General features: G+C 50.8%; 1 protein-coding gene across 1 annotated transcript in view; it reads right to left on the reverse strand.

Moving 5' to 3' along the window:
- The window catches only part of emid1 (EMI domain containing 1), a gene marked incomplete at both ends in the record, with an annotated part of 36,427 nt that extends 24,978 nt beyond the window's left edge, over positions 1 to 11,449 (reverse strand). The window contains 6 exons of the mRNA XM_079578566.1: positions 4,005 to 4,112; positions 4,184 to 4,228; positions 4,306 to 4,426; positions 10,730 to 10,791; positions 10,918 to 11,007; positions 11,437 to 11,449. Of these exons, the coding sequence (XP_079434692.1) occupies positions 4,005 to 4,112; positions 4,184 to 4,228; positions 4,306 to 4,426; positions 10,730 to 10,791; positions 10,918 to 11,007; positions 11,437 to 11,449 (439 nt within the window). The remainder of the gene's footprint in view (positions 1 to 4,004; positions 4,113 to 4,183; positions 4,229 to 4,305; positions 4,427 to 10,729; positions 10,792 to 10,917; positions 11,008 to 11,436) is intronic.
- Between the last annotated feature and the right edge of the window lie 2,596 nt (positions 11,450 to 14,045).

The following is a 14,045-nucleotide window of genomic DNA, read 5'->3' on the forward strand; positions in this document are numbered from 1 at the left end:
ATTTTAGGGATAGGTTTTTGTGACATTTTTGTTGATTTTTTGTCAAATTTTTGTCATTTTTTTGTTGAATTTTTGTCATTTTTTTGTTGAATTTTTGTCAATTTTTTGTTGAATTTTTGTCATTTTTTTGTTGAATTTTTGTCAATTTTTTGTCATTTTTTTGTTGAATTTTTGTCAAATTTTTGTCAAATTTTTGTAGATTTTTTGTCATTTTTTTGTTTATTTTTTGTCATTTTTTGTCCATTTTTTGTCACTTTTTTGTTGAATTTTTGTCACTTTTTTGTTGATGGCGGCCATTTTAGGGACAGGTTTGCCTGAGTCCTCCTAGGAACGCCCCCACCTCCTGGAGACGCCTCCGAGCTTTGGTCACCAGCCGAGTAACCAACCACTGCTCCTCAGCAGAACCCCCTCCCCACTGACGCCACAGACAGCGTGTGGAGGGGGCGTGTCTAAAGGCTCAGAGGTTCTTAAAGAGACAGAGGCCTATTTCAAGACATTCACTACAGCCATTTTGAGAGAGACATTTTATACAAGGCAGTTATTCTAATTTAGTGCATTTACAGACCAACAGAAGGTTTGTCATCATTGTAGTGAGATATAGACTGGTGCTATGGGACTGACAAAAGCAGAACACCCCCTCTTTAATGCAGAACACCCCCTCTTTAAAGCAGAACACCCCCTCTTTAACCTCCTTTTCTCCAGTTCAGCTTTACCCAAATCTAAAAGCTTCTAGACTGGGGAAGAAACAGTGTAACGTCTCATTTGAAAGTTGAGGCCTACAAAAGTGATGTTGCTTTTTCTCATTGCAGTCGTGGTTGTGTTTTGTTTGTTTTGTTTGTCATTGCTTTTTTGTTGCTTTGTCACGTTTTTCTCCTGTTTTTGTTGCTTTTCCGGGTACTTTTTTGTTCCATTTTCATCCTCGTTTTCGACGCTATTTTAACGCTTCTCTTTAAAGCTTTTAGATTTGGGTAAAGCTTGGTTAAGGTGGGGGGTGCATTAATCCTCATGATCCAGAGCAGTTTGTCTCAGCTGTTAAAGCTCAATCCTGACCATTAGCTTCACATTTCACGAAAATAAATGAGCTTGGTCAGTGTTGAGTTTGTTTTGTTCAGGCTCACTGCTGTAACGCTTTTTCACCACCAGATGGCGCCTCTAACCAAACCGACTCAGTGTGACACCATTTCATCTGCCCAACAGAGAAGCACTTCCTGGAGGAGGAGGGAACCGCCTCAGGACGTCAGCAGGTGGAGCAGAGCTAACGGAGCTAACGGAGCTAACGGAGCTAACGGAGCTAAGGGAGCTAACGGAGCTAACTGAGCTAATGGAGCTAACTGAGGTAACGGAGCTAAGGGAGCTAACGGAGCTAACGGAGCTAAGGGAGCTAACGGAGCTAAGGGAGCTAACGGAGCTAAGGGAGCTAACGGAGCTAACTGAGCTAATGGAGCTAACGGAGCTAAGGGAGCTAACGGAGCTAAGGGAGCTAACGGAGCTAACTGAGCTAATGGAGCTAACTGAGGTAACGGAGCTAAGGGAGCTAACGGAGCTAACTGAGCTAATGGAGCTAACTGAGGTAACGGAGCTAAGGGAGCTAACGGAGCTAAGGGAGCTAACGGAGCTAAGGGAGCTAACGGAGCTAACTGAGCTAATGGAGCTAACGGAGCTAACGGAGCTAAGGGAGCTAACGGAGCTAAGGGAGCTAACGGAGCTAAGGGAGCTAACGGAGCTAACTGAGCTAATGGAGCTAACGGAGCTAAGGGAGCTAACGGAGCTAAGGGAGCTAACGGAGCTAAGGGAGCTAACGGAGCTAAGGGAGCTAACGGAGCTAACTGAGCTAATGGAGCTAACGGAGCTAAGGGAGCTAACGGAGCTAAGGGAGCTAACGGAGCTAACTGAGCTAATGGAGCTAACGGAGCTAAGGGAGCTAACGGAGCTAACTGAGCTAATGGAGCTAACGGAGCTAACGGAGCTAAGGGAGCTAACGGAGCTAAGGGAGCTAACGGAGCTAAGGGAGCTAACGGAGCTAACTGAGCTAACGGAGCTAACTGAGGTAACGGAGCTAAGGGAGCTAACGGAGCTAACGGAGCTAAGGGAGCTAACGGAGCTAAGGGAGCTAACGGAGCTAACGGAGCTAATGGAGCAAACGGAGCTAACGGAGCAAACGGAGCTAATGGAGCTAATGGAGCTAACAGAGCTAATGGAGCTAATGGAGCTAACTGAGCTAATGGAGCTAACTGAAGTAACGGAGCTAAGGGAGCTAACGGAGCTAAGGGAGCTAACGGAGCTAAGGGAGCTAACGGAGCTAACTGAGCTAATGGAGCTAACGGAGCTAACGGAGCTAAGGGAGCTAACGGAGCTAAGGGAGCTAACGGAGCTAACTGAGCTAATGGAGCTAACTGAGGTAACGGAGCTAAGGGAGCTAAGGGAGCTAACGGAGCTAAGGGAGCTAACGGAGCTAACGGAGCTAATGGAGCAAACGGAGCTAACGGAGCAAACGGAGCTAATGGAGCTAATGGAGCTAACAGAGCTAATGGAGCTAACGGAGCTAATGGAGCTAATGGAGCTAACAGAGCTAACGGAGCAAACGGAGCAAACGGAGCTAACGGAGCTAATGGAGCTAACTGAGGTAACGGAGCTAAGGGAGCTAACGGAGCTAACGGAGCTAACGAAGCTAACGGAGCTAACGGAGCCAACGGAGCTAACGGAGCTAATGGAGCTAACAGAGCTAACGGAGCCAACGGAGCTAACGGAGCTAATGGAGCTAACAGAGCTAATGGAGCTAACGGAGCTAAGGGAGCTAACGGAGCTAACGGAGCTAACGGAGCTAACGGAGCTAAGGAGCTAAGGGAGCTAACGGAGCAAACGGAGCAAACGGAGCTAACTAAGCTAATGGTGCTAACGGAGCTAACGGAGCTATAGGAGCTAACGGAGCAAACGGAGCAAACGGAGCAAACGGAGCAAACGGAGCAAACGGAGCTAACGGAGCTAACGGAGCTAACGGAGCTAACGGAGCTAAATGGAGCTAACGGAGCTAACGGAGCTAACGGAGCTAAATGGAGCTAACGGAGCTAACGGAGCTAACGGAGCTAACGGAGCTAACGGAGCTAACGGAGCTAACGCTAAGGTAACAGAGCTAAGGGAGCTAACGGAGCTAAGGGAGCTAACGGAGCAAACGGAGCAAACGGAGCAAACGGAGCTAACGGAGCTAACGGAGCAAACGGAGCTAACGGAGCTAACGGAGCTAACGGAGCTAACGGAGCTAACTGAGCTAACGGAGCTAACGGAGCTAACGGAGCTAACGGAGCAAACGGAGCAAACGGAGCAAACGGAGCAAACGGAGCTAACGGAGCTAACGGAGCTAACGCTAAGGTAACAGAGCTAAGGGAGCAAACGGAGCTAACGCTAAGGTAACAGAGCTAAGGGAGCAAACGGAGCTAAGGGAGCTAACGGAGCAAACGGAGCTAACTGAGCTAACGGAGCTAACTGAGCTAACGGAGCAAACGGAGCTAACGGAGCTAACGGAGCTAACGGAGCTAACGGAGCTAACGGAGCTAACTGAGCTAACAGAGCAAATGGAGCTAACTGAGCTAACAGAGCTAACAGAGCAAATGGAGCTAACTGAGCTAACAGAGCTAACAGAGCAAATGGAGCTAACTGAGCTAACTGAGCTAACAGAGCAAATGGAGCTAACTGAGCTAACAGAGCTAACAGAGCAAATGGAGCTAACTGAGCTAACAGAGCTAACGGAGCTAATGGAGCAACCTTCAGAGTCTGGGCTCTTCAGAGTCTGGAACCTTCAGAGTCTGGAACCTTCAGAGTCTGGAACCTTCAGAGTCTGGAACCTTCAGAGTCTGGAACCTTCAGAGTCTGGAACCTTCAGAGTCTGGGCCCTTCAGAGTCTGAGCCCTTCACTCTGAGGATCTGACCTTCAGCCCTGTTTCTGCAGCCCACGTGGACGCCTGTAGACTCCGCCTGACGAGGACGCAGCGCTGTGACCCGGGACGTACCTGCAGGTCCAGACGGTCCCCTGGATCCCGGGGTCCCGGACGGGCCCCTCACCCCCGCGTCCCCTCGAGGCCCCGCAGGACCGGACGGCCCCCGAGAGCCGGGCTTCCCTGAGACGAGAGCACAGAAGGTCAGCACAGGAACCTCTCACCGTCTGAGGTTCTGAGGAGCAAACACGGACCTTCTCTGCCTGGAAGTCCATCACCGCCCTTCTCCCCCTGAGGCCCTGAGACGACACACACGACATCATATAAACCTGCTGACCTCTGAACTCTTTAGGTTTCTTTTACGCTGACAGTTTACCCGCTGGACCTTGCTCTCCGGGGGCCCCTTGAGCCTGCGTGGCCCCCATCAGTAGTGTGCTCCCTCCTTTTCCCTGCAGGTGGCGCTGTGACGAGGATGCAGGCGCCGTCAGCAGCTGGATCTGAACAGGAAAGAATGAAAATGGGTTTTATATCAACAAACGTGAACATCTTCAGTGAAAAGTGTTTTTTTAGAATCGACCGAGTCTGAGAGTGATGGAGTTACTTTAGTCTCCAGTGGGAGGAGTTACCTTAGACTCCAGTGGGAGGAGTTACCTTAGACTCCAGTGGGAGGAGTTACCTTAGACTCCAGTGGGAGGAGTTACCTTAGACTCCAGTGGGAGGAGTTACTTTAGTCTCCAGTGGGAGGAGTCAGAGTGATGGAGTTACCTTAGACTCCAGTGGGAGGAGTTACCTTAGACTCCAGTGGGAGGAGTTACCTTAGACTCCAGTGGGAGGAGTTACCTTAGACTCCAGTGGGAGGAGTTACCTTAGTCTCCAGTGGGAGGAGTTACCTTAGAGTCCAGTGGGAGGAGTTACCTTAGTCTCCAGTGGGAGGAGTCAGAGTGATGGAGTTACCTTAAGCTCAGCACACACTACACGGCTTTTCTAGTCGTAAACGATTTTATATAGAATGGGGGGGTCCACACTACACGACTGGATTCAGTGCGATTAGAACGTCTGGGGGTTCACACTTAACGACTGAGAATCGTCAGAGCGACTCACGATTCTGACAAACAGCTGATGTTTTATAACACAGCGCGTCTGTCGTCTCTACGGCTTCAAACCTGACCCCAGATCCACAAAGACAGGCCTGTGTTTGTGAGCGCGGGATAACGTGTGTGTCCCGATTGGTCAACGGTGTCAACAATGTCACAACACCGCAGCGCTAGCTTACTGCTACTACCAAGCTTCAACTGGGCTATAGTTCTGTCACATGGAGATAAAAGTCGGCGACAGGAAGAAGCGGGACGTGTTTCAGTGGATTTAATAAGGAAAGGAGACGGGCGTCGACCTCAGGATGGAGGAGACAGCGGAGGAGACGGAGGAGAAAGCGGAGAGGCGCCGCCGTTAGCGGGGAGGTGAAGCTAAACAGTTTGTCTCCAAACTCAGTAAGAGCCGCTAAACTCTGTTCGTGGTTGAAATGTAGCTGGAAAAGGTGGTTGTGGTGAACTTTTGGTGATATAAAGTTGTGCTGTTTCGTGTGTGGGGCTGTGGCCATGAAATGAGTTGTTTGTGCCGCTGGTTTAACAGAGAAGTGAAAAAAGGAGGCGCGGCGGTGTTTTCCTGTCTTTATATCACTCTGTCATTCACATTTGGGACGGTAAAATGACAAGGCAAGGCTACTTTATTTATACAACGCATTTCGTACACAAGGCAGCTCAATGCGCCTTACAAAAGAAAATGTGCGAAATTACAATCAGGTTAAGTTAAAGCAAAGCACATATATAAAAACATCAAGACATGGGAAACAGTACACCTGGGCAGGTGCTGTAGGGGAGGGGCGTCCGCCTGTCGACTGGAGGGCGGGGGGGGAGTTGAAAAAAAGTTGGTGAACACAGACGCAGAGGGATTTGGGGCGTGGTTAAGGAGGGGATGTGTGTGCAGGTATGTGCATAGTCCTTGAAATGAATGTTGTGAGTGAATGTTTGTAAATATAGTCACAGAAGCGTCAGTCCGTATCTGGTTTAGCTGGTTTAGTCAGTCCAGTCGTGACCCCCCCACACTACACGACCCCCCCACACTACACGACCCGACTCTGTGTGACCGCCTTCGACTCGACGCGACTCGATTAGACTCGGCACGACTGAGAATTAGAGCGAAATCGGGCATAAAAGTCGTGTAGTGTGTGCTGAGTTACCTTAGTCTCCAGTGGGAGGAGTTACCTTGGTCTCCAGTGGGAGGAGTTACCTTAGACTCCAGTGGGAGGAGTTACCTTAGTCTCCAGTGGGAGGAGTTACCTTGGTCTCCAGTGGGAGGAGTTACCTTAGACTCCAGTGGGAGGAGTTACCTTAGACTCCAGTGGGAGGAGTTACCTTAGACTCCAGTGGGAGGAGTTACCTTAGTCTCCAGTGGGAGGAGTTACCTTAGACTCCAGTGGGAGGAGTTACCTTAGAATCCAGTGGGAGGAGTTACCTTAGTCTCCAGTGGGAGGAGTTACCTTAGACTCCAGTGGGAGGAGTTACCTTAGTCTCCAGTGGGAGGAGTTACCTTAGACTCCAGTGGGAGGAGTTACCTTAGACTCCAGTGGGAGGAGTTACCTTAGTCTCCAGTGGGAGGAGTCAGAGTGATGGAGTTACCTTAGTCTCCAGTGGGAGGAGTTACCTTAGACTCCAGTGGGAGGAGTTACCTTAGACTCCAGTGGGAGGAGTTACCTTAGTCTCCAGTGGGAGGAGTCAGAGTGATGCAGTAACCTTAGACTCCAGTGGGAGGAGTTACCTTAGTCTCCAGTGGGAGGAGTTACCTTAGACTCCAGTGGGAGGAGTTACCTTAGTCTCCAGTGGGAGGAGTTACCTTAGACTCCAGTGGGAGGAGTTACCTTAGTCTCCAGTGGGAGGAGTTACCTTAGTCTCCAGTGGGAGGAGTTACCTTAGACTCCAGTGGGAGGAGTTACCCTAGTCTCCAGTGGGAGGAGTTACCTTAGTCTCCAGTGGGAGGAGTTACCTTAGACTCCAGTGGGAGGAGTTACCATAGTCTCCAGTGGGAGGAGTTACCTTGGTCTCCAGTGGGAGGAGTTACCTTGGTCTCCAGTGGGAGGAGTTACCTTTGGTCTCCAGTGGGAGGAGTTACCTTAGTCTCCAGTGGGAGGAGTTACCTTAGTCTCCAGTGGGAGGAGTTACCTTAGTCTCCAGTGGGAGGAGTTACCTTAGTCTCCAGTGGGAGGAGTTACCTTAGTCTCCAGTGGGAGGAGTTACCTTAGTCTCCAGTGGGAGGAGTTACCTTAGTCTCCAGTGGGAGGAGTTACCTTAGTCTCCAGTGGGAGGAGTTACCTTAGACTCCAGTGGGAGGAGTTACCTTAGACTCCAGTGGGAGGAGTTACCTTAGTCTCCAGTGGGAGGAGTTACCTTAGTCTCCAGTGGGAGGAGTTACCTTAGTCTCCAGTGGGAGGAGTTACCTTAGTCTCCAGTGGGAGGAGTTACCTTAGTCTCCAGTGGGAGGAGTTACCTTGGTCTCCAGTGGGAGGAGTTACCTTGGTCTCCAGTGGGAGGAGTTACCTTAGTCTCCAGTGGGAGGAGTTACCTTGGTCTCCAGTGGGAGGAGTTACCTTAGACTCCAGTGGGAGGAGTTACCTTAGTCTCCAGTGGGAGGAGTTACCTTAGTCTCCAGTGGGAGGAGTTACCTTAGTCTCCAGTGGGAGGAGTTACCTTGGTCTCCAGTGGGAGGAGTTACCTTAGACTCCAGTGGGAGGAGTTACCTTAGTCTCCAGTGGGAGGAGTTACCTTAGACTCCAGTGGGAGGAGTTACCTTAGTCTCCAGTGGGAGGAGTTACCTTAGACTCCAGTGGGAGGAGTTACCTTAGAATCCAGTGGGAGGAGTTACCTTAGTCTCCAGTGGGAGGAGTTACCTTAGACTCCAGTGGGAGGAGTTACCTTAGTCTCCAGTGGGAGGAGTTACCTTAGACTCCAGTGGGAGGAGTTACCTTAGACTCCAGTGGGAGGAGTTACCTTAGTCTCCAGTGGGAGGAGTCAGAGTGATGGAGTTACCTTAGTCTCCAGTGGGAGGAGTTACCTTAGACTCCAGTGGGAGGAGTTACCTTAGTCTCCAGTGGGAGGAGTCAGAGTGATGCAGTAACCTTAGACTCCAGTGGGAGGAGTTACCTTAGTCTCCAGTGGGAGGAGTTACCTTAGACTCCAGTGGGAGGAGTTACCTTAGTCTCCAGTGGGAGGAGTTACCTTAGTCTCCAGTGGGAGGAGTTACCTTAGTCTCCAGTGGGAGGAGTTACCTTAGACTCCAGTGGGAGGAGTTACCCTAGTCTCCAGTGGGAGGAGTTACCTTAGTCTCCAGTGGGAGGAGTTACCTTAGACTCCAGTGGGAGGAGTTACCATAGTCTCCAGTGGGAGGAGTTACCTTGGTCTCCAGTGGGAGGAGTTACCTTGGTCTCCAGTGGGAGGAGTTACCTTTGGTCTCCAGTGGGAGGAGTTACCTTAGTCTCCAGTGGGAGGAGTTACCTTAGTCTCCAGTGGGAGGAGTTACCTTAGACTCCAGTGGGAGGAGTTACTTTAGTCTCCAGTGGGAGGAGTTACCTTAGTCTCCAGTGGGAGGAGTTACCTTAGTCTCCAGTGGGAGGAGTTACCTTAGTCTCCAGTGGGAGGAGTTACCTTAGTCTTCAGTGGGAGGAGTTACCTTAGTCTCCAGTGGGAGGAGTTACCTTAGTCTCCAGTGGGAGGAGTTACCTTAGTCTCCAGTGGGAGGAGTTACCTTAGTCTCCAGTGGGAGGAGTTACCTTAGTCTTCAGTGGGAGGAGTTACCTTAGTCTCCAGTGGGAGGAGTTACCTTAGTCTCCAGTGGGAGGAGTTACCTTAGTCTCCAGTGGGAGGAGTTACCTTAGTCTCCAGTGGGAGGAGTTACCTTAGTCTTCAGTGGGAGGAGTTACCTTAGTCTCCAGTGGGAGGAGTTACCTTAGTCTCCAGTGGGAGGAGTTACCTTAGTCTCCAGTGGGAGGAGTTACCTTAGTCTCCAGTGGGAGGAGTTACCTTAGTCTTCAGTGGGAGGAGTTACCTTAGTCTCCAGTGGGAGGAGTTACCTTAGACTCCAGTGGGAGGAGTTACCTTAGACTCCAGTGGGAGGAGTTACCTTAGACTCCAGTGGGAGGAGTTACCTTAGTCTCCAGTGGGAGGAGTTACCTTAGTCTCCAGTGGGAGGAGTTACCTTAGTCTCCAGTGGGAGGAGTTACCTTAGTCTCCAGTGGGAGGAGTTACCTTGGTCTCCAGTGGGAGGAGTTACCTTGGTCTCCAGTGGGAGGAGTTACCTTAGTCTCCAGTGGGAGGAGTTACCTTGGTCTCCAGTGGGAGGAGTTACCTTAGACTCCAGTGGGAGGAGTTACCTTAGTCTCCAGTGGGAGGAGTTACCTTAGTCTCCAGTGGGAGGAGTTACCTTAGTCTCCAGTGGGAGGAGTTACCTTGGTCTCCAGTGGGAGGAGATACCTTAGTCTCCAGTGGGAGGAGTTACCTTAGTCTCCAGTGGGAGGAGTCAGAGTGATGGAGTTACCTTAGTCTCCAGTGGGAGGAGTTACCTTAGACTCCAGTGGGAGGAGTTACCTTAGACTCCAGTGGGAGGAGTTACCTTAGACTCCAGTGGGAGGAGTTACCTTAGACTCCAGTGGGAGGAGTTACCTTAGTCTCCAGTGGGAGGAGTCAGAGTGATGGAGTTACCTTAGACACCAGTGGGAGGAGTTACCTTAGACTCCAGTGGGAGGAGTTACCTTATGAAATGTTTCCACCAGCCCACTTTACAGTTAACTGGTACTTTTTTTAGTACCTGCTTGGCCCTGGTACTAACCAGGCCAAGCAGGTACTGTTTCCAATGGATACAGTCAAAAGCAAAGCCATATCCATGGATACACCCTGGTAACCATGGATACAGTATCAGATTCTACAGAATAGTGGAAACACAACCAGGCCAAGTAGAGTAGGACCAAACCAAGTAGAGTAGAGAAGGGTAGGGCTGGTGGAAACGAGCCATTAGACACCAGTGGGAGGAGTTACCTTAGACTCCAGTGGGAGGAGTTAACTTAGTCTCCAGTGGGAGGAGTCAGAGTGATGGAGTTACCTTAGTCTCCAGTGGGAGGAGTTACCTTGGTCTCCAGTGGGAGGAGTTACCTTAGACTCCAGTGGGAGGAGTCAGAGTGATGGAGTTACCTTAGTCTCCAGTGGGAGGAGCTACCTTAGTCTCCAGTGGGAGGAGTCAGAGTGATGGAGTTACCTTAGTCTCCAGTGGGAGGAGTTACCTTAGTCTCCAGTGGGAGGAGTCAGAGTGATGGAGTTACCTTAGACTCCAGTGGGAGGAGTTACCTTAGTCTCCAGTGGGAGGAGTTACCTTAGTCTCCAGTGGGAGGAGTTACCTTAGTCTCCAGTGGGAGGAGTTACCTTAGTCTCCAGTGGGAGGAGTTACCTTAGTCTCCAGTGGGAGGAGTTACCTTAGACTCCAGTGGGAGGAGTTACCTTAGTCTCCAGTGGGAGGAGTTACCTTAGTCTCCAGTGGGAGGAGTTACCTTAGTCTCCAGTGGGAGGAGTCAGAGTGATGGAGTTACCTTAGACTCCAGTGGGAGGAGTTACCTTAGTCTCCAGTGGGAGGAGTTACCTTAGTCTCCAGTGGGAGGAGTTACCTTAGTCTCCAGTGGGAGGAGTTACCTTAGTCTCCAGTGGGAGGAGTTACCTTAGTCTCCAGTGGGAGGAGTTACCTTAGTCTCCAGTGGGAGGAGTTACCTTAGTCTCCAGGGAGTGGAGTCTGTCGCTGAGGGAGGTGATGCCGCTGCAGTTGGCGCAGGCTGTGGACACATGAGTAACGGTCAGTACAGGTCAGTATCATCGCTCTGTGGTCCGTGATCCGGGTCCGAGTCCGGGTCCGTGATCCGGGTCCGGGTCCGGGTCCGTGATCCGAGTCCGGGTCTTACCTTGGGCCGGCTCCGGGCCGCGGGCCGGAGTCTTCCTCAGACCGGACGCCTTCCTCACGGCCTCCTGCGCCGCTCGCAGCTCTCCCCGCTCTGCAACACAAACACAACACACTTTAGGTCTCGTGTGGCAGCAGGGACTTGGTCTTCAATGGAAAACACGAGCTTTCATTCTCAACTAACAGCAGTTTCGGTGCCGCAGATCCCAAACAGCAGATGCGAGAACAACATACAGACACCACAGACGGACCAAACCATCCTCGAGTGTTTGAAAAGCAGAGTCGTCCCAGTGTTTCTTCCCCTGGTGTTTCAGAGACATCGGAGAAGCAGAACCTCATGATGTCACCTCAGACTCTCAGGCCCTAAAACCACGAGGAACGCTCAGCCGGAGCAGCGCTAATGTCCCACACATGGTCAGACCGAACCTGATCCTCTCCGACCAAAGTCCTGAGCTCTGAGCCCTGCATTCAGAAACATCCCACACCTTCGAGCAGGAATAGAACCTGGGACCTTCACGCGCACCGTCTGTAGCCATAGTTGCCATTGGGGCAGACTGTCCTGAGATCGCTGCCCCTTTCACTCACTCATTGGGCGCAATCCAGAATGAAAAACACACATCTTGGATTGGTCCCAAAAACACAAGAGTGAGTGAGTGACCTCTCTTTCACTCTCTCCTCCCTCACTCACTCCCTTTGTCTCTTTCACCCTATTCTCTCCTCCCTCTATCACTATCTTCCCCCTCCTCCTCCTTTTCACTCTCTCTCCTCCCTCCCTCACTCACTCTCTTCCTCTTTCACTCTCTTCCTCTCTCTTCCTCTTTCACTCTCTTCCTCTCTCCCTCTTTTCACTCTCTTCCTCTCTTCCTCTTTTCACTCTCTTCCTCTTTTCACTCCCTTCCTCTTTCACTCTCTCTCCCTCTTTTCACTCTCTCCCTCTCTCCCTCTTTTCACTCTCTTCCTCTCTCCCTCTTTTCATTCTCTTCCTCTTTCACTCTCTTCCTCTCTTCCTCTTTCACTCTCTCCCTCTTTCACTCTCTTCCTCTCTTCCTCTTTTCACTCTCTTCCTCTTTTCACTCCCTTCCTCTTTCACTCTCTCTCCCTCTTTTCACTCTCTTCCTCTCTCCCTCTTTTCATTCTCTTCCTCTTTCACTCTCTTCCTCTCTTCCTCTTTCACTCTCTTCCTCTTTCACTCTCTTCCTCTCTTCCTCTTTCACTCTCTCCCTCTTTCACTCTCTTCCTCTCTCCCTCTTTTCACTCTCTCCCTCTTAGACTCCCTTCCTCTCCCTCTTTCACTCCCTTCCTCTCCCTCTTTCACTCCCTTCCTCTCTCCCTCTTTTCACTCTCTCCCTCTTTCACTTTCTCCCTCTTTTCACTCTCTCCCTCTTTCACTCTCTTCCTCTCTCCCTCTTTTCACTCTCTCCCTCTTTCACTCTCTTCCTCTCTTCCTCTTTCACTCTCTCCCTCTTTCACTCTCTCCCTCTTTCACTTTCTCCCTCTTTTCACTCTCTCCCTCTTTCACTCTCTTCCTCTCTCCCTCTTTTCATTCTCTTCCTCTTTCACTCTCTTCCTCTCTCCCTCTTTTCACTCTCTCCCTCTTTCACTCTCTTCCTCTCTTCCTCTTTCACTCTCTCCCTCTTTCACTCTCTCCCTCTTTCACTTTCTCCCTCTTTTCACTCTCTCCCTCTTTCACTCTCTTCCTCTCTTCCTCTTTCACTCTCTCCCTCTTTCACTCTCTCCCTCTTTCACTTTCTCCCTCTTTTCACTCTCTCCCTCTTTCACTCTCTTCCTCTCTTCCTCTTTCACTCTCTCCCTCTTTTCACTCTCTCCCTCTTTCACTCTCTTCCTCTCTTCCTCTTTCACTCTCTCCCTCTTTTCACTCTCTCCCTCTTTCACTTTCTCCCTCTTTTCACTCTCTCCCTCTTTCACTCTCTTCCTCTCTCCCTCTTTTCATTCTCTTCCTCTTTCACTCTCTTCCTCTCTCCCTCTTTTCACTCTCTCCCTCTTTCACTCTCTTCCTCTCTCCCTCTTTTCACTCTCTCCCTCTTTCACTTTCTCCCTCTTTTCACTCTCTCCCTCTTTCACTCTCTTCCTCTCTCCCTCTTTTCACTCTCTCCCTCTTTCACTCTCTTCCTCTCTCCCTCTTTTCACTCTCTCCCTCTTTCACTTTCTCCCTCTTTTCACTCTCTCCCTCTTTTCACTCTCTCCCTCTTTTCACTCTCTCCCTCTTTCACTCTCTTCCTCTCTCCCTCTTTTCACTCTCTTCCTCTTTCACTCTCTCCCTCTTTTCACTCCCTTCCTCTCTCCCTCTTTTCACTCCCTTCCTCTCTCCCTCTTTTCACTCCCTTCCTCTCTCCCTCTTTTCACTCCCTTCCTCTCTCCCTCTTTTCACTCCCTTCCTCTCTCCCTCTTTTCACTCCCTTCCTCTCTCCTCTTTTTCACTCTCTCCCTCTTTCACTCTCTTCCTCTCCCTCCCTCCCTCCCTCCCTCCCCTCTCCCTCCTCGGACTCGCTCTGCTGTATCTGGGCTAATTGCCACAGTGTGGGGGGGGGGGGGGCCGTCCCTCTAATGCGTGAACATGTCTGACCCTTCTGGCCCCTGGAGCTCCACGGGGGCCCCTGGTCGACCCCCCTGAGGCCCCCAGTGACCCCGGGGGGCCAGTGGGACGGTGAGTGCAGGGCTGGTCAGAGACTCAGACTCTGCTGTCGTCACATTCTTCCCCCGTTTATCTTGAAGCCGCTCCAGGTTTGTACAATAGAGCCACATTCGGAGGTTTGGTTTGGCCCCCCCAGCGCCGGGGGCCCCAACAGTTCAACATCTCATCAAAAACATGCAGCCGGCAAGTGTCTCCAGTTCCATTCCCGGACCATGTGGGGTTTAAAGAGGCCGGAGCCCCCCCCCCCCCCCCCCCCCCCCCACAGGCACTCACACACAAGGAGGGGAGGTGTCTTGCCCAAGGACACAATGAGAGTGGGTACCTTCAGGAGCTGGGATTGAACCCTGGACCTTCTGAGAACTGAGAAGAAAAGAAGAAAAGAAAAAAAAGAAAAAAAAGAAAAAAAAGAAGAAAAAGAAAAAAAAGAAAAAAAAGAAAAAAAAGAAGAAAAAGAAAAGAAGAAAAAAAGAAGAAAAAAA

Source organism: Gobius niger (assembly GCF_951799975.1).
Source record: "Gobius niger genome assembly, chromosome: 1".
Classification (NCBI taxonomy): Eukaryota; Metazoa; Chordata; class Actinopteri; order Gobiiformes; family Gobiidae; genus Gobius; species Gobius niger.